Below are 26415 nucleotides of genomic sequence, written 5' to 3' on the forward strand. Positions count from 1 at the left end.
ACCATGTAAATGCTGTTTGGTGCTTATTTTATGGTACAATTTTATTTATGCTGGGTTAAATATCGAGCTTCATTTTCAGTTAGTTTGGTTAGCTGGCTTAAGCTAAGCCTTGTGTCTATCAGCTCTGTAGAACACCTCTCTACAACTTCTCCTTATTGTCAGACATGTTAAAAACTCGGTAAGTTTCTCCCTTTCCCCTTAACTCTTTACTGAATTGGTTCCTCCCTGCATAGCTATCTTGTGGGACTTTCTTGGGCTGTTACTTTTGATTTTCTGTCACTTTTCTGAACTGAATCTCCATATCTTCCATCTTCATTGGTTTCTTGTTTAGTAGAAGCATATTTTCTAATAACTTCCTGAGTAAAAGCTGGATGGGAAGAAAGTTTTTGAGACTTTACAACTATGATAATATTTTTATCCTACTCCTTTTTTTAAATGTTAATTTATTTGAAAGGCAAAGTTAAAGAGGGGGAGACAGCAGTTTTCCATCTGCTCGTTACTTTCCAAAGGGCCACAATTGCTGGGGCAAGGCCAAGCCAAAATTAGAACCCTGTAATTCCAGCTGGGTATCCAACATGGGTGCAGGGTTCCAACAGCTTGGCCATCTACTGTTGCTTTGCCAGACACATTAGCAGGTAACTGGACAGGAGGTAGAGCTGCTGGGATATGAACAGAAGCCCATCTAGGATGCTGACATTGCAGGTTTGGTTTAATCTTCTCTGCCACAACGTTCACATCATCTTTATTTATTTATTTTTTAAAATATTTAGTTTTTTTTTTTATTGCAACATCAGATATACTGAGAGGAGGAGAGACAGAGAAGAAGACCCTCTTTCTGATGATTCACTCCCCAGGTGACTACCACGGCTAGTGTTGTGCTGATCCGAACTTAGGAGCCAGAAACTTCCTGCAGATCTCCCACACAGGTGTAGGATCCCAAGGCTTTGGGCCGTCCTCAACTGCGTTCCCAAGCCACAGGCAGGGAACTGGATGGGAAATGGGGCTGCCGGGATTAGAACCGATTGCCCATATGGGATCCTGGCACGTTCAAGGCAAGGACTTTAGCCACTAGGCCCAGGTGCTGGGCCCAGCTCACATCATCTATATTCTACTCTTACACTTTACTGGAAATTTGGCCAGATACTGAATTTTTTACATAATTTGAGAATAAGTAATTTACATTCAGAATTTTGAAGCCATTTTCCTATGTCTTCTAGCTGCCCATGTTGCTGTATATATGTAAATATATGGTTAACTTTAGACCTGGTGTGATGGCTTGGTGCCTAAATTTTAGCCTTGCACACATGGGGATCCCATATGGTTGCCAGGTTGTGTCCTGGTTGCTCCACTTTCCAACCAGCTCCCTGCTTATGGCTTGGGAAAGCAGTCGAGGATGGCACAAAGCCTTGGTACTCTGAACCCACATGGGAGACCTGGAAGAAGCTCCTGGCTTCAGATTAGCTCAGCTACAGCCATTGCGACTACTTGGGGAGTGAACTAATGGATGGAAGATATTTCTCTCTGTTTCTCCTTTTTGCAGATCTGCCATTCCAATAAGAAATTAAATATTTTAAAATTGGTAATCTTCTCAGTATTTCATCTTTATGAAATCTCTACTCATGGGTTGTGAAATGTCATAAGGATGAGCATGAACTCTTTTAATCCTTACATGAACCTATGAATATAGGCAGTTCTTATTCTTCACACAGAAGCACAAGGATCTTACAATAGCTTGATGGGAGAAGCAAGGAAAGCTGCAAAGAACTACAATAATGTAAAAAAGGAAACAAACAAACAAAACTGGTTAACTATGAGAACTCCTGACACATTGTGGCAGAAAAGAACCCCAAATCTGGATCCGGAATTGAATTCACTCTCCAACAACGACTGCTGCGTATAGATTCGGGGCTGATCACTCTGCAGGTCAATTTCCTTACCTATAAAATATAGATTATATTATTTCATATGGTTTCCTAAGACTGTAGTAAAGTGATGGATGGAAAGGTGTGCTCTCTCTAAAGTGTTACACAAACAGAAACGCGCCAGCATCTTACTTGGAAATTTCGGACCGGACATTGCGTATAAAATACCCGGACTACCAGCCCAAATGCGCACATCCTCCTTCCCCTTTAAGTAAACCGGCGCACGGCTCTCTGGGACTTGTAGTTTTGTACTGGCATTGGGCTGCCTCTTGCTCCTACAGGACGAAGTGGCTGGAAGCCCCGGAAGTACTCCTTCGTTGAACTGGTAGAAAGGGAAGGGTCAGAGGTCGTCGGGGCAGAAGGTGTTCCTGCCGCTGGCCCAGTTGCTATGTAGTGGAGAGGCGGGCGCCTTCCCTTAAATTCTGGAACGTTCTTGGGCTCGACTAGGGCAGAATCTCCAGGACTCCTAGCCGCCGGCGTCAAGTCCTAGCCGGCCGAGGAGAGCCGCCGCCGCCATGTTTGGCTGCCTGGTGGCGGGGAGGCTGGTGAGGATGGGGCTGGGTGATCTAAGGAAGAGATCAGGATGCTGAGGGCGAGGTTCCGGGCCTGGAGGTGTGGTGGGCGTGCGGCGGGGCTGGGGATGCGGTGACAGCACTCCTCAACCACTTTCGGGCCGTGTACGGGAGGAGAGCGGGAGGCGGGGGTTGACTCTGCCCAACTTGCAGAGTTGCATTTTCTAGCAACTGCTGGAGTGATGCTGTGCAGGCTTGTCCGTTGTTATTTCAGCAATGTTATCCGCAGACGTCCTGTCCACACACACCCCTTTCTCCTAGAATTCCTCTTCTCTTAAAATTCTCCTTTTTTAAATGGTATATCTCCCCTTTTGATTTTCCCTTATCGGCTTTTGATCATGTATTTACTCTGCACACGATTCTAGGAGCCCTGTGTGTAGCAGATGTTTTTTGGTACTCTTAGTGACATAAATTCGGATTGCCTGCCTTTGAGAAGGAAAATGTCCCACCTGGGATGGTTTTGGCCCTCTAATGAGAGTCATGAATGAATGATGTAGTTAATGACTATGTATGTTAAAAACAAATGTTATATGGGGTTCATGCATCTCTCATACTGTCAGCTAACTTTGAAGGAAATTTAGTTGTAATACTATTTGTGGTTGTTTACCCAGCACTTGATGCATTTTTTTGATGGAGAGCCAGTAGAAGTTTCTTCAAGGCCAGATTCGTTGGAGGTGTTTGCCCCAAATGGGCACAACAGCCCAAGCTAAACATATCTGAAACCAGATGCCAGGAACTTCTTCCAGTTTTCCCACTAGGCACAGGGTCCCAAGGCTTTGGACCATCCTGCTTTCCCAGGTCACAAGCAGGGAGCAGGAGGGGAAGTGGAGCAGCTGGGACATGAACTGGCCCCCATATGGGATCCCAGTGCATGTAAGACTAGAACTGTAGCCACTAGGCTCCTGTGTTGGGCCCTTTTGTTTTATTCTTTATGTATCTTTATATATATATATATTTACTTTATTTTTATAGTTATCATTTTATGATACAGTTCTATAGGCCCTGGGATTTCCCTTAACCCCTGCCTAAGCACCCTCCCCACCCTTCCCCACTCACACATTGTATTCTTTATATTTAAATTAGAGTGTTTTAAAGTGTGTCAGAAAATGTAAAAAGGATGGAATGAGAACCTGATTTTCAGATCATGCAACTTTGGTATGGGTTTAATATAGGGCAATTGATTGTACCTTATAACTAGCACATGAAGTTATCTTGCAGAGTGTTTTTAAGGTTTTTTGTTGTTGTTGTTGTTGTTGTTCTGGTAAATAGGATATTATAGAGGAGACAAATAAGTATTTTCATTACAACCAGCAAATAATAGAACCAGCAGCAGAAAATAAGTTGCAGTCTAGATAGTAATTACTGACTATTTAGTCTTTTTTTAAAACTTTTAAAAAAAAGATTGATTTGCTTTTATTGGAAAGGCAGATATACAGAGAGGAGGAGAGACAAAGAGGAAGATCTTCTGTCCAATGATTCACTCTCCAAGTGGCTGCAACACAAAGACCTAAACCGATCCAAAGCCAGGAGCCTGGAACCTCTTCTGGGTCTCCCACACAGATGCAGGATCCCAAGGTTTCGGGCTGTCCTCGACTGCTTTCCCAGGCCACAAGCAGGGAGATGGGAAGTGGGTCCACTGGGATTAGAACCAATTGCCTATATGGGATCCTGGCACGTTCAAGGCGAGGACTTTAGCCACTGGGCTATTGTGCTGGCCCATTGTCTTAAAATCTAATAGTAATTCACATAGGGTGTTTTCGTGAATAGAGGAATAAGAGCAATTAGAAAATAAGCCAAAATATGTTACATGATTTTACAGTATATTTATGTAAGTGCTTTTAAAATTAATTTTATTTTGCTAATGAATCTGAGATATAAATTATCAGTAACTTTTTTTTACTAACTTCTTTTTAAAAAATATCTTTTACTTTACAGTTCGCTTCAGAGCTGCAGAAAGGGACAGACTGAGAGACAGAGCTTAGCATCTTCTGGTTTGTTCCTCAAATGGCTACAATGGCTAGCTCTTTGGAGTCTCCCATGTGGGTACAGGGTCTCAGGGCTTTGGGACATCCTCTACTGCTTTTCCAAACCATTAGTGGGAAACTGTATTGCAAGTGGAGCAGCTGGGATTTGAACAGGCACTCAAATGGGAGGCTTAGGCATAGGCAGAGGCTTATGCTACTACGCCATATGCTAGCCTTATCAGTAATTTTCTGAAAGTATAAAAAGGATTTTTTTTCTGTGAAAGTGATTTATTTTTTAAAGATTTATTATTTCTAAATTATTACAAAGTCAGATATACAGAGAGGAGGAGAGAAAGAGAGGAAGATCTTCCGTCCAATGATTCACTCCCCAAGTGAGTGCAATGGGCCGGTGCTGTGCTGATCTGGAGCCAGGAGCCAGGCACCTCCTCTGGGTCTCCCACGCAGGTGCAGGGTCCCAAGGCTTTGGGCTGTCCTCGACTGCCTTCCCAGGCCACAGGCAGGGAGCTGGATGGGAAGTGGAGCTGCCGGGATTAGAACCGGCGGCTATATGGAATCCTGGTACATTCAAGGCGAGGACTTTAGCCATTAGACCACGCCGCTGGGCCCCGTGAAAGTGATTTTTAAAAAAAATATTTATTTATTTTTATTGGAAAGGCAGATATGTAGAGAGGATGAGAGGAAGATCTTCTGTTCGATGGTTCACTCCCCAAGTGACTGCAATGGTCGGTGCTATGCTGATCTGAAGCCAGGAGCCAGGAGCTTCTTCTGGGTCTCCCATGTGGTGCAGGGTCCCAAAGCTTTGGGCTGTCTTCTTTTTTTTTAAAGATTTATTTTTATTATTTGTTCATTGGAAAGGCGGATATACAGAGAGGAGAGACAGAGAGGACAGAGAGGAAGATCTTCCGTCCGATGCCGATCCGAAGCCAGGAGCCTCTTCCTGGTGCAGGTTCCCAAAGCTTTGGGCTGTCCTCGACTGCTTTCCCAGGCCACAGGCAGGGAGCTGGAAGGGAAGCGGGGCCGCCGGGATTAGAACCGGCGCCCATATGGGATCCCGGGTGTGCAAAGCGAGGACCTTTAACCACTTGCGCCACCGCGCCGGGCCCAGCTTTGGGCTGTCTTCGACTGCTTTCCCAGGCCACAACAGAGAGCTGGATGAGAAGTGGGGCTGTTGAGATTAGAACCGGCGCCCATATGGGATTCTGGTGTGTTCAAGGCGAGGACTTTAACTGCTGTGTTATCGCATCTGGCCTGAAAGTGAATTTCTTAAACTTCAATCAAATTTGGTTTTATTTTATAAACTATTCCATTCTGGGACCAAAAAATTAGATTATGAAATGAGTCAAGTGGAAACTTCCCAGATTTGTTAGAATTTTTTAATCAGTTATTATTTTTCCCAGTAGTAATGGTGTATAAAGAAAATTTCTATGACCAGTAGGGCCATATTTGTAGTTATATTGGATACTCCCTTCCTTCCACCCCCACCCCCCAAAGAAAGATAGGTATGTAGTTCTCGATATAACAGGCGTTGCCTGTGCTGGGACTCAGGGTAAGCTACCTGAAGTCCTTTAGTTACCGACATTTTCAATCAGCCTATCACTACCTTATTTTATGTTTTTTGAAGATATTTACATAGTTTATTAGGTTGGGAAGGGTAAGTGGGTAAGACCGTTGTTTCCAATTTTTTGTTTATGTGTGTTTCTATTTTAAGACACTTTAACATGCATTAGTAATAATTAACATTCAAATCATGGCCATGGCATAACTCCTATTCAAATAAGATTTATCTAATACAGTTACTTTATCTGAAAGCAATTTTATAGCTTTGGTGGGCTTAGAAACACTACAGCCTTTTCACTTAGTCATTTTCAAGAGCAAAATCAATAGCAACTCAACAGAGGCAAATGTGATGCTAAATAGACAAGAATACCCTAGTTCACAAATGTAAGAACTGAAATAGCAGACTGTTGTGGCATAGTGGATTGAAGTGCTGCCTGCAATCCCAGTAACCCATATAAGCACTGATTTAGGTCCTATGTGTTTTGCTGCTGATCCAGCTCCCTGCCAGTGTGCTTGAGAAAAAGCAACAGAAGATGGCCCAGGTATTTTGGTCCCTATACTCCCTGGGAACCGCAAAGGAAGCTCTTGGCTTTGGCCTCACACAGTCCCAAATGTTGGCAGCTAGCCATTCAAATAGTGAGCCACTGGGTGCAAGAGTCTCTGTCTTCCCCTCTTGGTATAATTCTGCCTTTCAAATAAATAAAATCTTAAAAAAAAGAGAAAGACAAAGTGAAGAGCATGGCCTTCTTCCACCTCAACTGGTAATGTGAGTCAAGCAACTCCTGTTCCTGGCACTTTGCTCCTCAGAGTAGCCATGAATGGCCACAGAAGTGCAGCAAACATTGATGTGGGGCTACAAATGGATTTTTGTGGGTAGGTGAATTCACAGATCCATAATCTGCGAATAATGAGGATTGACTAGTTTTGAAATGCTCGCTCATTTTAATTACCTGACATTCTTTACTTTCAGACCGGAGAATAAGGGTTTAATGGCACGGAGTTTTGAAAAGCCTTAGATTTTGACAAGATTCTAAAAGTTATCTACGTGACTGTAATCTTACCAGGACATACCTGAAACAACTTTGTTGTATTTTTTTTTTAAAGATTTATTTTTATTATTTTTTTATTGGAAAGGCGGATATACAGAGAGGAGAGACAGAGAGGAAGCTCTTCCGTCCGATGATTCACTCCCTAAGTGAGCACAACAGCCGATCCGAAGCCAGGAGCCTCTTCCGGGTCTCCCACGTGGGTGCAGGGTCCCAAAGCTTTGGGCTGTCCTCGACTGCTTTCCAGGGCCACAGGCAGGGAGTTGGAAGGGAAGCAGGGCTGTCGGGATAGAGCCGGCGCCCATATGGGATCCCGGGCATGCAAGGCGAGGACCTTTAACCACTTGCGCCACCGCGCCGGGCCCAACTTTGTTGTATTTTTATAAGACTACATTAATTATATGAACATTTAAGGCCAAATAAGTGATATTAAGTTCCTCCACGCAAAATGTCTGATGCTTTGAAGAAAAGCATTAAGAAATATTTATTTGCTTGCATGATTATTTCCTTGCTCTTAAGCAGCGTAGTTTTTAATGCTTTATGAAATGATATGCATAGATTTGGTAATTTCATAGTTGGAATAGTAAAGTAACTTAACATTATATTTGGTATAATGGGCGTAGCCCACTGTACTGGTAGCATGATTATTAGTGCTATTATGAGAGTTACAGGAACTCATGTAACTATTGAACTCTAAGGCAGGTTTTTTATTTTCTAGGTACAAACAGCTGCACAGCAAGTAGCAGAGGATAAATTTGTATTTGACCTGCCGGATTATGAAAGTATCAACCACGTTGTAGTTTTTATGCTTGGAACAATTCCATTTCCTGAAGGAATGGGAGGATCTGTCTACTTTTCCTATCCTGATTCAAATGGAATTCCTGTATGGCAGCTCCTAGGATTTGTCACAAATGGGAAGCCAAGTGCCATCTTCAAAATTTCAGGTCTTAAATCTGGTAAGAATAATCCATTAAAATAGTTTCACAGTTAAAGTTTATTCTTAAATAATGTAATATGAAACATGGCTTCTTAAATTTTCCTTCTTATTTTATTGTTAAGGCAAAAGATGCTATTATTGTAATTATTACTATTATTTTAAGGATATGGAAACTTTTCAAAAATAGATTTTTTGGTGGCTCCTCACATCTGCGCTCTGCTGTTTTGTATTAATGGATGTTTTACTAGGTAACAAGAGGAGTCTTCTCATGTTATGCATTTCTGTTTTAAGTGAACAGATGAAAAAGGTAGACTAATGGGAAATAGCAGTGTTTTATTGCTTTCATTACGGGTTTTGAATTCTTAGAATCGAATGTCCCTCCAATGTTTTTCTCTTGGTTCTGTTGAGATAACAGGGTTGTATCCTTATTTGAATACTTTTGTGCAGAAAATTGAGACTGAAACAGAATTAGGTGCTATTTACTTCCACTGAATCTTTGATTCCCTTGAAAATCTAGATGAAGACATATATGAAAATCCTTAAAAATGCATTCTGCTACAAACTATTAATGACGTTCATAGAAAACTTTTGTTTAGACAACACGTATGGAGCGTGTTTAAATAACATGGTTAACATTTCAGTATCTGCAATGGAGATTTCAAAGTAATGATCACATTCTTGCCTGAGATGACTTACATTTTTTTTCCCCCAAGATTTATTTATTTTTATTTAAAGGTAAGATTTGTACAGAAAACAGAAAAGCAGAAACAAAGTACTTCTATGCACTGGTTCATTCCACAGAAGGTCACAGCAGACAGAGCCTACGGGGGAAGGAAGAGTGGGAAAGTTGTTATATCTTCTGGATCACTCCCTAAATGGCCACAGCTGCCAGGGTTGGGCCAGGCCAAAGCCAGGAGCCTGAAACTCCATCAGGGTCTCTCCATGGGTGGGAGGGACCCAGGCACTTGTGCCATCTTGCACTGTTTTCTAAGGCACATTAGCAAGGAGCTGGATTTAAGTTTGAAGATTAGGGACTCAAAATGGCACCTAAGAGGGAGATGGAAGAGTTGCAGGCGGCAGCTTAATCTACTCCACCACAAACCAGCCTCACAGAAACTCTGATCACACCTCTCGTCGTCTTTTTAACTTTTTTCTCTTTTTATTTATTTGTTTGTTTGTCTGCTTGTTTTTTATTTCCCCTTGCTTCCTCCCCAAATCCTCTCCCCACCACCATATTCCCCTATATTATTACTGTTGCAAAGCTCTTCATAAACAGTCACATGTTCATCATCGCAGACGTGGACAGTGGCAGAGAGTCCAACCTCCCCTTGTCAAGATATAGTTAATAGTTCTCTAGTAGTCCGTCTTTGATCTGGAAGTAGAGATGCATACTGCACTGCATCCTCACATCTGGACATGATAGCTTCCATTACAGTCACCACACAACCCTCTTAAATGAAAAGCCACAATAAAAAAATCAGTAACAGGAAGGAAAATAGAAATTTATAACACCATGAATTTCTCAAGAGGTTCGATAGTTCAGCAGTCCTGAATTGCTGGTGAACCTGCTGCTCCAATCATGATGAAACCTCTCCCAAATCCACTGGCTGCTATAGTCCAACTTAGTGTCTCCGTCTGCCCAGATCTTCACTGCCAAGGATTGGCAGGGGTAGTTGATTAATTTGTTCTGTCCTCTGTCCTCTGCCATGGTACTAGGTGTCCTCTGCAGGTTCCAATGTTCTGCCATATCCTTCATATACATTTGTATATGCTGTCCTGTGCTCCATCTGAGCCACTGAGGAGTTCAGCTCTGACACATCTACTCCCACAGTCAACCTGTGAAACCTGCAATTCTCTCCATGGTTGGGGTTCTGAGGTCCAGCAGTTCAACTTGTAGGGAATCACCCAAGAAACCTCATCTGAAGCTATCCCAGACCTGATTCTTGAGTGTCTTTGTCAATACAGAGTCCGGCACAGTCTATCACCCAAATCAGCCTACGTACACACTGGCAATTGCAGTTGCTGAATCAGTTCTGTTTCTAGCCCCATGTTTTACGAAACCAGATGGGTATTGGAGCCCAGCCTGCTCCACCACATACTCGGCCTCCACGTAAACCAGTGGGAGCTGCAGTCTAATTAAAATGAACCCCGCTGGGCCTGCTCCCTGCCCTGGTTCCTGTGCTTGCTAGTATGTACAGCAGACTGGTTCAGTCTGTCCCACATCCCATTCAGCTCTCATACATGTAGATGGGTATTGAAGCCCAGTTCATCCCAAACCAGCCTCACTATTCAGTCCACACTAGTGCCAGCGGGTGTCACCATCTGTTTAAGCCATGCCTGTGCCTGACAGAATTTGGCCCCTGTGCCAGCATCTGCCAGCTGATGCTGTGACAAAGCCCAGTCAATCCACACCGAAACTAGCTTATGCGTGTACCAGAAGGTACAGTCAACCCAGCCTGGCTTTTCCCTGATCCAGCTCATGTGTAGGACATCGGATGTGGCCCTGCCCAGCCTGGTCTGCCCCCATCTCGGCTCTCATGCTCATCAGTGGGACAAGTGGCCCAGCAGGGGGACCTTCGCAGCCCCCTCACTGGGGCCATCCCCAATACCCCCTGTGTTTCACATGTGCTGGTTGGGTGCTGCGGCCCAGTCTGGCACAGCCCCCTCACCTCGGCATTTACTAGTGAGTGCTGTAGCCAGGCCAGGCCAGGCCCACCCCCAATTCCAACTCATTCTGGTGGTGGCTACAGCCTAGCCCAGCCTTGCCAGCCCCCAATCCTGGCCCTCATGTGGACTGACTGGTATTGCGCCCTGACCTGGCCTGACCCACACTCCATTCTGGCACACCTCTCATCTTACATTTCCTAGAGCAGTACTTAATCCCTTGGTGTTTCTTAAGTTCTTGAACTGTGCTGTTAAATACCTTCTGTCTCCCCTGAAAGCTTATTGGGACTCCTTTGTAGCCTCACTCGCTTATCCTTCTCCAGTGTAGAGCAACAGGGATCTACTTTTTCTAGAACATTTATAAATGAAATCATACGGTGTGTGCTTTTTTTACTTGACTTCTTTGTTCAGCAAGTAGATTTCTTTTTTACTGCTAGGTAGTATTCTATACTATGATTTGCTTATCCATTCATTGGTTGATGGTATTTAGGTTCCATCTAGTTTCTCACTCTTAAATAAAGCTTCGTGAAAATTTTTGCACAAAATTTTATAGGAATGTACACTTTGATTTGTCTTGAGTAAAATACCTAGTAGTGAAATGCTTGTACTGTATAATACTTGAATGTTTTTAAGAAACTGCCAGACTATCTTCTAACATAGTTTGCATAATATACATTTGATCAGTGGTATATGAAAGTTCCCTTCTCTCTCTGTCACTGCCTAATTGAGAATAAAAAATGACATTGATTTGGAACTTGTTTGGGGCCTATTAGAAATACATATGGGAATAAAGATTTCAAGCTTCCAGCTCTGGCTCTTGAGCCATTTGGGAAATGAACCAATGGATGGAGGATATTTCTGTCTATCCTCTCCTTATATCTGATCTGCCTTTCCAACAAAAACAAATAAATCTTAAGAAAAAGGGAAAAAATTCAGTTCAAGCAGTCTTTTTCTGATTTTTTTTTTTTTTAATTTGAAAAGTAGAGAAAGAAAGCGAAAGAGAGACAGAGTAAGTTCTCCCCTCCTCTGGTCCATTCCTCAAATGACTTCAGTGGCCAGGACAGGGCTGAAACCAGGAGCTTCTTCCCTCATAGGTGCGGGGACCCAGGCACTTGGGCCAGCCTTCACTGCTTTCCCAGGCATATTACCTGGAAACTTGATTGGAAGTGCCCATAGGGGATACCAGCATTGTAGGTACTGCTTAACCTGTTATCACAAGGCTAGCCCCTTAAGCAATCTTGAATACATGCCCCTGAGGTTGTACAAAATGATGGCTGATTTTATAATTTAAAGTATGAGAGGCTTGTTAATTACAGTTCTTCTTTGTCAAGAATTGTGATTGTGTGAAGGAGTTTGCAAGAAGGGGATTCAGCACAGTCTCAGGAAGCAAAGGAGATAGCTTCACAGACTCACTACAAAGGTTTATGAATTTCCTCTCAGAAATTGTAGTTGGGCCCAGTCCACAGGTCAGTATGTTCAGACAGCTTAGTTCCAAAGTGCAACTGTCTGCTGATGAACCTAGAAATGTAGCAGATGATGATCCAAGTACATTAGGCTCCTATGATCTAAGTGGGAGGCCAGGATAGAATTTTTTTTAAATTATTAATTAGTTTTATTTTTGATGACTTCTACATAGTTAATTAGGGTGATAAGGTTCAAGGGCTATAAGAAGGTAGGAGAGATCACCATTTCCGCATTCTCTTTTTTTCCTTCCTGTGTCAGGGGAGAAGGCCTACAAGGAGAGAAGCCACACAGCCTCTCAAACGCCTCTGCACCCTGGGATGGAGGACAGACAGCCACCTGACACCACCCCAGGGTCCCGATATGGGGCATGCTGTGGGAGTGCTGTTCATGAGGTTTCAGTAGATTAACAGTTCTGAATTAATGCCAATATCACACCCCAAGCACAATGAAATCTCTCCAGAATCCACTGGTTGACACAATCCACATTAGATCTTCCTTTGCCCAGTTATTCATTGGCAACAACACCATTTGTTGTTGATCCATTTGTTCTTTCTTCCATCCTCTGTTATGGTACCAGGTGTCCTCTGCAGGTTCCAGTGCACTGCCAAATCCTCCATGTGCATCTGAATGTGCTGTCCACTGCTCTAAGCCACTGAGGAGGCCAGCTCTGACACATGCATTCGATGTTCAGACCATGGAACCTGCTATTCCTTCCATGGTTGGGGTTCTGAGTCCAGCAGTTCAACTTTTAGGGAATTGCCCAAGAAACTTCATCTGAGGTGATCCCAGACCTAATTCTTGGGTGTTTGCCAATACAGGGTCTGGCACAGTCTGTTACCCAAATCAGCCTGCGCACACACTGGTAGTTGCAATTGCTGGATCAGTTCTGTCTTCAGCCCTGTCTTTTATACAAACCAGTGGGTATTAGAGCCCATCTTACCCCTGCCAGCCATACATTCGGCCTTCATGTACACTAGTGGGAAGGTAGCCTAGTTGAAGGGACCTGCAGTAACCCCCACCAGGCACAAACTGCCCTGATTCCTGTGCTTGTTAGTATGTATAGCAGACTGGTTCAGTCTGTCCCACATCCCATTCAGCTCTCATACATGTCAATGGGTATTGAAGCCCAGTTCGTCCCAGCCAGCCCCACTATTCAGCCCACACATGTGGCAGTGAGTGCCACTCTGTTTTGTCATGCCTGTCCCAGTCCTGGTTCTTATGCTCACCAGTGGGAGTGGCAACCCAAGCGAGAGGTGCCCACTGTTTCCCTATCAGGCCCACTCCCACTTCCATATCATGCACTCTCCAGGTGATTGTGCAGTTTAACTTGACAAAATTTTCCCCCTGTATCAGCATCTGCCAGCTGATGCCATGCAGCAAAGTCCATCCAACCCACACTCACTCTGACTTAGCATGCATCATTAGGTACAGTCAACCCAGCCTGGCTTTTCCCTGATACAGCTCACATGAGGCGAACAGGTGTTGTAGCCCTGCCTGGTCTGGTCTGCCCTCATGTTAACTTATGCTCTCCAGTGGGAATGATGGTCCAGCTGGAGAGCCCAATGCAGCCCCCTACCGGATTCAACCCCTCAAGCCCGGGTCTCATGCATGCTTGTTGGGTGCTGCAGCCCAGTCTGGCATGACCTGCCTTTTGGCATTTGCCAGCAGGTGTTGTAGCCTGGCTGAGTTGACCCAACCCCAATTGCAACTCATGCTGGTGGTATCTACAGCCTAGCCTAGCCTAGCCTAGCCCATCTGCCTCCAGGCCTGACCCTGGTATGAACTGGCTTGTATTGTGACCCAGGCTGGCCAAACCTACACTCCATTCTGGTGCTCAGATTCGCCAGTGGATGATATGAACTGGCCCAACCTGATTTGTCCCTTACGTGGGCCACATGTATGCCGGTGAGTACAGTTCCCTGGCCTGGTCTCAGCTGCTCTCTGTTGTCATTCTAAAATTATTTCCTGACTTCAGCCTGGTCCAATTTGTCTCTTATGACCATTGGTAGAGTAAGAGAAATGGAGAGACAGAAAAGATCTTCCATCTACTGGTTTACTCCCCAAATTGCTGTAACAACTGGAGCTGAGCTGATCTGAAGCCAGGAGCTTTTTCTGATTCTCCCACAGAGGTGAAGGGTCCTAAGTACTTGGGGCATATTTCATTGCTTTCCCAGGTCACAGGCAGGAAGCTGGATGGAACGTCGAACAGCTGGGGCATAAACTGGCACCCATATTGGATGCCTTCCTTTGAGGTTGAAGGTTAGTCATTTTAGCCATTGCATTGGCCCCGATTGTGAATGTTTTTATCGCAAAGAAATGGTCAGTGTTTGATGAAACAACCATGCATGCTTACTCTGATTATAACGTTATACTGTGTTCTATTTATATGTTTGTGTACATATATGTCATATATAATGTGTCCATATGTATGTGACATATATACATATAAAATATGCAACACTATGTAATTTTTTCTGTCAGTTAAACTAGTATACATGTCTGTAATGTATACATTATATATAATACATATATATGTACATACACATACATAAGTACCCATATATGTATATGTAATATTTTTCTCTCAATTAAATAAACTAGCTTATATAATTACTAGAACCAAAATTTTAATAAAAATGTGTTGTGGCCCAGCGTGATGGCCTAGCGGCTAAAGTCCTTGCCTTGAACGTGCCGGGATCCCATACGAACACCGGTTCTAATCCCGGCAGCTCCACTTCCCATCTAGCTCCCTGCTTGTGGCCTGGGAAAGCAGTAGAGTACGGCCCAAAGCTTTGGGACCCTGCACCCGTGTGGGAGACCTGAAAGAGACTCCTGGCTTTGGATTGGCACAGCTCCGGCCATTGCAGCCACTTGGGGAATGAATCAACGAATGGAAGATCTTCTTCACTGTCTCTCTTCCTGTCTGTGTATCTGACTTTCCAATATAAATAAAATAAATCTTAAAAAAATGTGTGTTGTATACTAGTTAAAATATATGACCTCCAAATGGCAGAATAATGGAAAATGGCTTTATTTGCATTATGGCGAAAAGACTAATTCTAATGTTTGTTTTTTTTTTTTAATTTTCCTTGAGTTGTTTCTCATTCCCATTGTAACATGGCAGTTACTTATTTATAGACAAATTTTCAAGGCAATATTTGTGATGGTTAAACAATACTTACTATACCAAGAGCAACTTAAAATATTTAGACTTAGTAAATATTAAACAGATAGTAGAATGCTATTAAAATATTTCAATAGTTTTTAATTACTAAGTTGTTCCGTTTTCCATGTTTGAAGTGTTAAAAATCTTAATTTATAGTTTTGAAAACTAGATCTATTATTTCACAGAAATTTAGTGAAAAGAATAGGTGGATATGTAATGAATCAAAATTTTTTAACCTTTGAGGGTCAGGGTTAGGTTTGATTAAATTGGACAAAACTTGTTAACCAACATATTAGGGTGGGGAGAACACTTGATAAACTTAATGCTGTGTGTGTGTGCTTTTTTTTTTTAAGATTTTATTTGAAAAGCAGAATTATAGGTACACATCTGTAGTTAACAACTTTGAAACTGAATTTTTCATACCATGGTTCACTTTCCAAATAGCTTCACCAACTAATACTGGACCACAGTGAAGCCAAAAGTCTTGTATTCCATGCTTTTCCATGTAGGTGGCAGGGGTCCAAGTCAGGCACATTAGCAGGGAACTGAACTGGAGGTGGAACAGCTGGAATTTGAACCTGTGCTAATGTGGGATGCAGAATGGAGGCTTAGCCAGGTATACTGCAATGCTGGCCAGTCTGCACTAGTTAATTAACACAAGTATTTACTTACATGATTGTGTTTAAGGCTTTTTTGTTTTCTTCCATTTCTCCTCTTTTTGGGGGCATTCTTCTAAATTATTTGTATTTCAGAAACCTCAGGGAAGCTCACATTAAAAGAAGTAAAAATTTTGAAAATTTTTACACATAGGTTTTTTTTATAATATGTATTTGAATTTAGTATGTAATTCATGAACTTTTTGAAGACCTACCGTTAGATCAACTTCAAAATATTTTTGAACCGAAAAACTTACCTTTCAATTCTATTTTCTCTGCACATTCTCATATAATTTTGCATTAGTTTTTAATGGTTCCTGGAATGTAAGATATATCTCTATATTTGACAACTTTGAAACTTAATTTTGTGAGTTTTATAGGAGTTCATCTCCAGATTTTCTTGAATGATCACTTAGTGAAATTTTGAATATAATGACAAAAATTTAGGATAGAATTATATTTTTGTGATTTATTTATTTTTTTGTTAAAGATTTATTGTATTTTTATTGTGAAGTTAGATGTGCAGAGAGAAGCAGAGACAGGAAGATCTTCCATCCGTTGATTCACTCCCCATGCGGCTGCAATGGCTGGAGCTGTGCCAATCTGAAGTCAGGAGCCAGGAAACTCTTTCGGGTCTCCCATGCGAATGCAAGTTGGGCCATCCTTGACTGCTTTCCCAGGCCACAAGCAAGGAGCTAGATGGGAAGCAGGGCTGCCTGAATTAGGACCAGCACCCATATGGGATCCCAGAGTGTGCAAGACAGGGAGACTTTAGCTACTGTGCTAGGCCCATGATTCATTTTCAATTAGGATATTTGTCTCATTTTTATTAAATCTTTGTACCAAAGTTCAACATTGAAGCTGTTAATAGCATGTGAGGATACCAGACAGACAACAAGAAGCCAAGAGCATAACTCAGAGATATTTTGTGCGTGCTTCCCTAAAATGTGGAATTTCCATATCCTTCAGAGTTGAGTAGCAGAGGCAAAAAGGATTATTTACTCACTTTTGTTTTGACCTGGTCTGATCCAGAAAAACATTTCATGATCAGGCAGGTCCAGTTTTTCTTAAGAATTTCTCAGTGGATGTCATCTGTACTTTTCTCATGGAAGGCTTCTGGCTGTCTGTAATCTGCGTCTCTGAATTGTGTACATCTCATTAATACAAATGAGACCCATAATTATAATAAAGAATCTGTTTTGCACTTATGCCTAAGTATTTTCTCTAATTTTGCACTAAAACTATTGATGCTGTTTTTTCTTAAAATAGGTTCTGAAGGTGATATTTAGCTGTACTAGTATCATTAACTGTAGTATGTATTAAAAAAATTGTGACCATGCTTTAGTTATTCAGGTAAAAGATCAGATGATCACTGATTTCTAGTTACAGTGACTTATGTATCTTTTAAAAATCCTATAACACTGTAAGTAATAAGATTGCATGTAATAATAACTTTAGGAAACTTGGGTTTATGATATGTCAGAAGCATGAGTATGTTTTAAATTATAATTTAAAAAGTTGATTCTGAATTTAGAAGGAGAAAGCATTATCCCTTACTAAGTGTAACTGAAAATTTTATTATGTATATTTATGCATGTTTATGTGCATTTAAAAGTTGATAAAATGATATTTGTACAGTTCATATACTATTTGAAGAGTTTGTTTAAGCCACGTCCACATACTCTTTCATACCCATCAAGTTCAATGCAAAACCTTCCTTTTCTCTGTAGGTTAACTATTTGTAAAGTGTTGCAAGAGACAAAGAGGAAAATGGCTCAATGCCTCAGTCAGGGAGAATTCCAGTGGCATCTACAATGGAGAATTAAATGGAGAATGAGAGACACAAGAGGCCAAGATTGGAAGAGCAGGTGGGGGAGTAGGACATTAGGTTAGATATAAAAACACATTCAGCTTTACAAATATTCCCTGATGTATCTGTAGCAGTTTTTATGTGATTGTACAGTAGAAGAATAAGAAATAGTTGCTCACATCACCAGTAGCATAAGGAAGGGAGTATATGTTTGTGCGAAAGTAATATGATAAATCTTTGTAACATATCCTTGTTATAGGAAATGGCTAATGCTTTGTTTCCGATCCCAGAGTGCTAACACAATGCACAATGGAACCCTACATAATGCTTTTATGTTTCAAATATTCAGAGTAAATTAGTTGCCTGATTTTTTTTTTCTTTTTCTTTTCTACCTTATTTTGACCAACGGTCTGCTATGAGGTACTGTTACTTCAGAGTGAAGTTTTAAATGTAATAAATTCTGATATATTAAGGTATCATTTTGTTTTAGGAATTTAAGTAAACTTTATTTTTAAAAAGTTTTAAAAGAGAATTAGAAGAATCGTATGAAGAATTCTTTGCACTGTTCACCACACATAAATGTTTCCCACATTATATTTGTTTATTTGAAAGATTTATTTATTTTTATTTGGAAGATTTGCCAGTTCACTCCCCAAATGGGTGCAACAACCAAAACTGAACCAATCTGAAACCAGGAGCTTCTTGGTCTCCCACTTGGGACCTGCTTTCCCCGGCCATAAACAGGAAACTAGGTTAAAACTGGTATAGCTGGGACATGAACCGGCACCAATATAGGATGCAAACACTGTAGGTAGTGGATTAACATGCTACACCAGCACATCCCCTCCACATTTTATTTATAGTTTTAGCACATTTTATTTGTTATTTTTTGGAGAGAGTTAAACATTTGTTTTATTTATTTGAAAGGGAGGAGGAGAAAATGAGAGAAAAATCTTGCATCTATCTGCTGGTTTACTCCTCACATTAACACAGCGGCCAGGACTGGACTAAGCTTAAGCCAGTAGCTACAGCTATGGGGACCCAAGCACTTGTGCCATTTTCTGCTACTTTCAAGAGGTTAAAAGTGGAGCAACAGGAACTTGAACTGGTACTCATATGGGATGTTGTTATCACAGATGCTGTTATAATCTGCTGTGCCCTAACAATAGCTCCTTAAATTTTTGAGAATAAGTTGTAGACCTCATGCCCTTTTATTCCTAAACACATTAGTATATACTTTTATGTGTTAGTAAGACAATGTTCTCTTTCAGTTTAATGGCCACATTCGGTATATTTATACAATGAGTATAGTACTCTTAATACACAGTCTACGGTAAACTTTGCCAGTTGACTTCGCAACACCCTCTGTCAGAATTCTCTCTAGAACTACATTCAGAATCATTTACTGTGTTTAATTATACTTTTATTTTCAAATCTGGCATAATTATCTAGCTCTTTTTTTTTTTTGTCTTTTGTAACAGTGATATTAAAACTACATGTAAGTAAAGTCTTGGCACCAAGGAACTTTTAAGGAATGTTAAAACCAGTATTTTAAAAATCACAATTTGAAGTTCTTTGTCATTCTGCTCTTTTCTTTTGAGACTTTGTACCATGGTTTAGTGTCAGCACTTCTATCTGTCTTTGTATGGGATTTATGGTCTTATTTTTTTCCAGCTCTTTTGCCAGGAAGGAAGTTTCAAATTAATTCTACATCTGTTTTAAAATACATTAAACAAATCAAGGTGATTAAAAATGACAATAAAGGGCCCAGTGTGGTAGTCTAGTGGCTAAAGTCCTTGTCTTGCATGCTCCAGGCTCCAATATGGGCGCTGGTTGCTATCCTGGCTGTTTCACTTCCCTTCCAGCTCCCTACACGTGGCTTGGGAAAGCAACAGAGGATGACCCAAAGCCTTGGGACCTTGTACTCACTTGGGAGACCTGGAAGAAGCTTCTGGCTCCTGGCTTTGGATCAGCTCAGCTCTGGCTACTGCAGCTATTTGGACAGTGAACCAGTGGATGGAAGATCTTTCTGTCTTACCTTCTCTCTGTAAATCTGCCTTTCTAATAAAAATAAATAAATCTTAAAAGTGAAAATAAAACCTTAGGATGCTACTATTAGTCTAGTGTAATGAAGTAGTTAGTAAACCAGAATGGGAGCCCCTTACTTTTGACATTTTTTGACTTGTTCTTTTGTGTAACTTCATTGTAAAGTAAGAAATGAATGAATCAGTTACAAATTCATACTATAAAATTTCATATAAATATATAGGATTATGAGTTAAACATCAGCTTTGTAGCCAAGTAGTTTGTTTTGTATCTCAGTCATACTCATAACTGAATCTTCAGTATCAACCAAGATATACTACCTTGGAAGAGAATTCGGGTGAAAAGGAGGTAGTAATAATATTCACATTAAAAATAATTCTTTGAGGGGCCAGCTCATTGGGTCAACTGGATAATCCTCTGTCTCCAAGTGCAGGTATCCCATATGGACACCATTTCATGTCCCAGCTGCTCCACTTCCCATCCAGCTCCCTGCCTGTGGCCTGGGAATGCAATGGAGGATGGCCTAAAGCCTTGGGATCCTGTACCCACGTGGGAGACCTGGAAGAGACTCCTGGCTCCTGGCTTTGTATCAGCTCAGTTGCAGTTGCTGCTGTTATTTGGAGAGAGAAACAGTGGATGGAAGCTCTTTCTCTGTATCTCTCCTTCTCTCTACAAATCTGCCTTTCTAATGAAAATAAATAAATCTAAAAAAAATGTGAACTTTAGACATAATCTATATGAAATGCATAGTGGCATCAGGCACAGAGTTGATGCTCAGCAAATAGTTGTTGGATTTTTATGAAATCATAGAATATCAGAAGGAATGCTAGAACTGACGAATATAGTAAATCCAGTTTAGAACAGTTTGGCGACTTAACTGCTTCGTTAGAGTATAAACTCTTTGACACTATGTAAGGACTTTTGTCTTTTACTTTGCACTATACAGAGCACAGCCATAGACTTAATGTTGCTTCTTTTAGTACCTTTCAAACATGAAAATTCAAACATTACAATGTCACATATTTTTTACCTGTTTAAGATATTTATTGCTGATGAGTTTTGGTGAGCCATATTGCTCTTAGACTATGTATTATTGGAAAATGTAATTTCAAGGTTATCAGGTTGGTATGAGGATGACCATCCTTCAGCGAATTATGAACTGTCAAAGGCTTCAAACTTCCAAGTACTGTGTTTTGGAAGTGTGTATGCCAGAAGACACAAGAGGTAACCATAAGCTAGAGTCTTTTAGCCATCTGACTTAGGAGGTTTGTAAGATTTATCTAGTCCAGGTTCATTCATGCACCTGGAGCAGTTGCATTCAGAGGACTTGAGTTATGTTTGCAAAGCTGTATAATTTTAAAACAAATAAAAGATGGAATCATTATCTCAGTTTTCTGAATTTATATGCTTTTAAAAATCCCACTACAGTTGTTTTCAGGGCAGTTGTTTACTATAGCAGTTAAGACACCAGTTGGGATAACTGCATTCTAGCAGATCTGCTCGTGTTCTAGCTTCCTGATAATGCACACACTGCAAATGTGGCTCATGCCTTTGGATCCAGATACCACATGTGAGACTGAATTGAGCCTGGCTCAACCCTGACCATTAACAGGCATCTGGAAAGTGAACCATCAGATGAAAGTGCACACTGACTCTCTTCCCACCCCCAAAAATAGTTTTTTAAAAGTTTTTTTTCTTTACTGTTTATTCTGAACATTCTGTGTCAATTATCTGTCTGTCCAAGATTCCCTATCTATCCAAATGTCTGTCTATTTATCTCCATTATAACCATATAGCAAATGATAATAAAGGACCACTTTTTTTTGGATACTAAAATATGTATTATGTTCTAATATTTTTGTCCTAGATCATTGGATCCAGTTAGACAAATAACAGAGTATTTTCTGGACTAACATAATTTGATGTTGAAGATAAAATGGTGGAATAAGGAACTTCAGAAATGTATTCCTTCATAAAAGCAGTAACAAAAATGCCAAAATCTATCAATCAGTTGTCAAAACTATCAACCAAATACTTGTAATCAGGGTAACAGTTAAGCAAGAAAAATCACTATCTTTTACCCTTTATACAAAAAAGCATATTCTTAAGTATAGACCTAGGATACCAGTAAGTTTATACTTGGGAAATACAAATATTTTTGCTAATCCACTGATTAAGAGAAAAACAATATGTAATGAACATGTAGGAGACCAGAAGAAGCTTCTGGTTCCTGGCTTCAGATTGGATCAGCTCTGTTCATTGCAGCCACTTGAAGAGTAAAGCAGTGGATAGAAGATCTTTCTATCTATTTCTCTTTACAAATCTACCTTTCCTAAGGTTTTATTTTCACTTTTAAGATTTATTTATTTTCATTGGAAAGGCAGATTTACACAGAGAAGGAGAGATAGAGAAAGACCTTCCATCCACTGGTTCACTGTCCAGATGGCTGCAGTAGCCAGACTGAGCTGATCCAAAGCCAGGAGGCAGGATCTTCCAGGTCTCTTACGCAGATGCAGGCTCCAAAGGCCTTGGGCCATCTGCTACTGCCTTCCCAGGCCACAAGCAGGGAGCTGGATGGAAGTGGAGTGATGACTACATCCTCCAGGATCTGTATTAACAGACAGTTGGAGTTAGGAGCCTATACCTTTTGGTGCTTGACAGGAGCATGTTCATCACTAGGCCATACTCGCCCCTAAGCTCAGATTTCTTCATTGTCTGGAGTATCAGCTCTTGAGTGGAAAGGTCCTTCACACTTAGTAAAATATGCTGTCTCTTGCAGTTATAATGGCAAGATTTTTCTTTAATAAAGTTATCAGAGAATGTTAAAACTGGTTCTGAAAACTTCAATGTCCTTCAGAAGTAGCAGTGAAGCCTTATATAAAATTCATCGTATTGCCATATATAGCTCGTCATTTCCAATAAATTTTAGAAAAGTAGTAGCTATGTTTTCTGGTAGGAAACTTAGGGTTTTTTTTTGTTTGTTTGTTTTTTGTTTGTTTTTACTATGCCAAGCATCAAGTAACCTTTTTCATTTATCTGAAAAGACAAAATTGCACATATGAAAACTTCTTAGTATATGTATAAGTGTACAGATCAAAAGTTCTTCACATATTTAGAAGAGGAAATTTGTAAGAATGCAAGTTAGGGCCGGCATGGTGACATATTTAGGCTAATCCTTTATCTGCAGCCCTGGCATCCCATATGGACACTGGTCCGATCCTGTTTGCTCCTTGTGCACAGTCTGGGAAGGCAGCAGAGGATGGCCCAAGTCTTTGGGCCTGTGCACCCATATGGGAGAGCCCAAGGTGGCTCTGGGTTCATTCCAGACCAATTCTGGCCATTGCAGGTGACTCCAAGCAAAAATAAACCTTTACTCCTCTTCCCCACCCCCCAAAAAATCCACTAAAATTGAAGTATTAACATGTACTCATTTCTTTCAGGAGAAGGGAGCCAACACCCCTTTGGAGCCATGAATATTGTCCGGACTCCATCTGTTGCCCAGATTGGAATTTCAGTGGAATTATTGGACAGTCTGGCTCAGCAGACACCAGTAGGCAATGCAGCTGTATCCTCAGTTGACTCATTCACTCAGGTACTATAATACATATTTCACTTTTTTGTCTCCCTTTACTTTGTGAAAGTACTGTTGGCAAAGTTGTGTGTCCTGGGCTGAGCATTTGGTGGAGTGTGAAGGGTACCTCCTTGATACCCGCATCCCGTGTTGGCATACCTGGCTGAGTCCTGGCTGTGCTGTGAAGCTCCATTTCCTACTGATGCCCACCCACCCTGGGATGCAGTGATTCAGATCATTGGGCCCCTGCATGCCACAAGAATGTCATCAGTGTGTTTTTTTCCTTGTTATTGCAAAGACTATTTATAATGTGAATTGAATCTTTTGAAGTTACATGAGGGTACTTTAAAAAATTCCTGGAAAAATTGAGTAAAAAGTTAAATTTATTTGGTTCAAGAATCCTTGTATTTAAAAATTACTGTTGGTAGACAGGAAATTTGTTGATTTTTTTTCTTGATTTTGATCTTTTATGAAGATTTATTTTTATTGGAATGTCAGAAAACAGAGGAGAAGATTAAAAAAAAGAAATATCTTCCATCTGCTGGTTCATTTTCCAAGTGGCTGCAATGGCCACAGGTGAGCCAACCCAAAGCCAGGAGCCTGGAGCATCTTTTGGGTCTCCCACCCGGGTGCAGGGTCCCAAGGCTTTGGGCTGTCCTCGACTACTTTCCCAGGCCAAAGCAGGGAGCTGGATGGGAAGTGGAGCTGCCAATATTAGAATCAGCACCCAAATGGGATCCTGGCATATTCAAGGCAAGGACTTTAGCCACTGGACTACTGTACCAGGCTCTAGGAACATTTTTAATTAAGCAAATTGATAGCTAAGTGGACTTTAAGAATAATACATTAACCTACTAATTATTAACTTTACAGTTCACACAAAAAATGTTGGACAACTTCTACAATTTTGCTTCATCATTTGCTGTCTCTCAGGCCCAGATGACACCAAGTCCATCTGAAATGTTCATTCCAGCAAATGTGGTTCTGAAATGGTATGAGTCTTTTTCTAACATAAAGGCTGTGAATAACTGTGTATATGTATATATGTTAACATTTAAGCATATTTTTTTATTATGCACATCAGATTACAATAATATTTTCATACCCTTAAGTATGTATTACAAGATACAGATCAGAAATAGTCCTTACCTTACATACTCTGTTCTGTATTAGCTACTATGAACTCTTAAAGAAAATACAATTACCTTTGTTTAGGGACCACTACTGAAGACTGTAAATATTTACATATATAGAGAAACTTCCAAAATTAGTTGACTTTTTGTTGTTGTTGTTAAGTATAAAAAGCCTTGATTTAGAGTTAACATGCATAGGGCATCTGGGCAGTTTACACTGCATCCTGAACATAATGACTAGTACATTTATGTTGCCTCCTTGCCATGTCTGTGTTTTATAGGCATCTCTTTTCACTTTGGATATTCTATTAGTGGGGGGATGCTTAGGAAGATGTTTGTTGAGAACTGGTACCGTGTTGTAGCGTGGGAAAGCACTGGAATGCACTAGGTTTGAATTTTGTCACACTGTAGCTGTGTAATTTGGAATCAATTATTCTCATATCAATAAAAGATAAGTTCAGTGTGATTTTTAGGCCCTTTCTTGCTGTCAGATTTGCAGAAGACAAATAATTAAAATTTATTATGATTTATGCTTTCTAATAGAAGCTAATCAAAACTACTCTCGCAATTAAATCACCAATCTTTATAATAATTAAATTTCCACGTTGGTTTTGAAATGTTTTAATCTTAGCTTTTTAGAAATTTTATGTGAAATTGTTTTTATAAATTATTTTTAGATGATAAAATATCTTATTTCAATTTCCATTTTCTTATGAATATACTTTTGCTTTTCTAGGTATGAAAACTTTCAAAGGCGACTGACACAGAATCCTCTCTTTTGGAAAACATAATTTGAATAAGACACTATATGACAGATCCTAAAATCTGTCATGTTTGGAAGATCCATTTGAAAGTATGAAGACAAAAGAATCATGAAATCTAAGTGTAAAAACTGTTTAGTGACTGAAGCAATTAAAATCTTTATAAAAAATTAAAAACATTCAAAACTGCTCATCATTAATGACTTTTCCCCCTAAATTTGTACTACTACACAGCGGGAAATGTTGCTTTGACCATCATTCCTTGTTTAACCAGCGCAGTGATGAATGTCATTGTTCACGTAGTGGATGGCTAGAGTAGTTAACCTTAAATCAAGCGTGTTAGAGTTGGAAGACTTTTGAAAATATCAAATAGACATTTTGACATGGAGCATTATTTTCAGGGAGTATTTAATGTTATAAAGTTTATCACGACAGGCTGGCTGTCGGGTTTTGTATCTTATACCGTTTCATACATTTCTGTTTGTTTTATGAAATTGCCATAGTTAATACTGATGAACTTTAATAATGTTATTAGGCATTTTTATATAGAACGTGGAGTTCATTACTTTTACATATGGAGATAAAGCCTGTCTCCTTCAAAAGATAATTCTTCAGTTTATTTGTATTGGTGAATTCCACTGGGCAAAGACCACCAGGGTTTCACCTGTGATCAAAGTTGGTTTATTGGCTTGCTGAACCAAGAGAGTGTGTGCACTGGAGGTTTCCTTGAAGGGAAGGGTGCGTGAGAATACAGGAATTTGAGGCCTATAGTGAGTTTTAGATTGCCTTGGCAGATCCTGGTGAACATTTGGAAACCAGGTGTTGCTGTGTAGTGCTTTCAGAGCACATTAACCTGTGCTCTAATTGATCTCTTAGATAAATTAGTGGGCATACCCTGAACCTTATGGACCTAGTTGAGCTGGCATTTATTTTGAGCCTAGCTCTTTACTGGCAGTGTCCAAGTTTGGTTAGGCTTAACACATTTAGCAAGTTGTTTTCAGTCCTGTTCTTGTTAAAAGAAAGGCTGTTATCTTCTGGAGTTGTGATGAATCCAGACGTGTTTTGCTATTTCCTATGTTGTAATTGCATGTCAAGATTAACTCTTCAATCTTATTAATGGAGTGA

General features: G+C 40.5%; 1 protein-coding gene across 3 annotated transcripts; it reads left to right on the forward strand.

Annotated features, from left to right (window-relative positions):
* The first annotated feature begins 2232 nt into the window (after nt 1–2232).
* HIKESHI (heat shock protein nuclear import factor hikeshi) lies at nt 2233–25467 on the forward strand. Of its 3 annotated transcripts, XM_040964188.1 has the most exons (6): nt 2240–2467; nt 4430–4533; nt 7801–8038; nt 23266–23417; nt 24270–24388; nt 25266–25467. In XM_040964188.1, the coding sequence occupies exons 3-6, from the start codon at nt 7888–7890 to the stop codon at nt 25318–25320; spliced, it is 477 nt and encodes a 158-aa protein (XP_040820122.1). In that variant the 5' UTR covers nt 2240–2467; nt 4430–4533; nt 7801–7887; the 3' UTR covers nt 25321–25467. The 3 variants fall into 3 exon arrangements, with proteins under 3 accessions (XP_040820119.1, XP_040820120.1, XP_040820122.1); XM_040964185.1 differs by lacking the exon at nt 4430–4533 and having other exon boundaries at nt 2233–2467; XM_040964186.1 differs by lacking the exon at nt 4430–4533 and having other exon boundaries at nt 2233–2467; nt 24330–24388.
* The last annotated feature ends 948 nt before the right edge of the window (nt 25468–26415 follow it).

This window comes from Ochotona curzoniae, unplaced genomic scaffold, assembly GCF_017591425.1.
Source record: "Ochotona curzoniae isolate NIBS_2020 unplaced genomic scaffold, NIBS_Ocur_1.0 scaffold_3223, whole genome shotgun sequence".
Lineage (NCBI taxonomy): Eukaryota > Metazoa > Chordata > Mammalia > Lagomorpha > Ochotonidae > Ochotona > Ochotona curzoniae.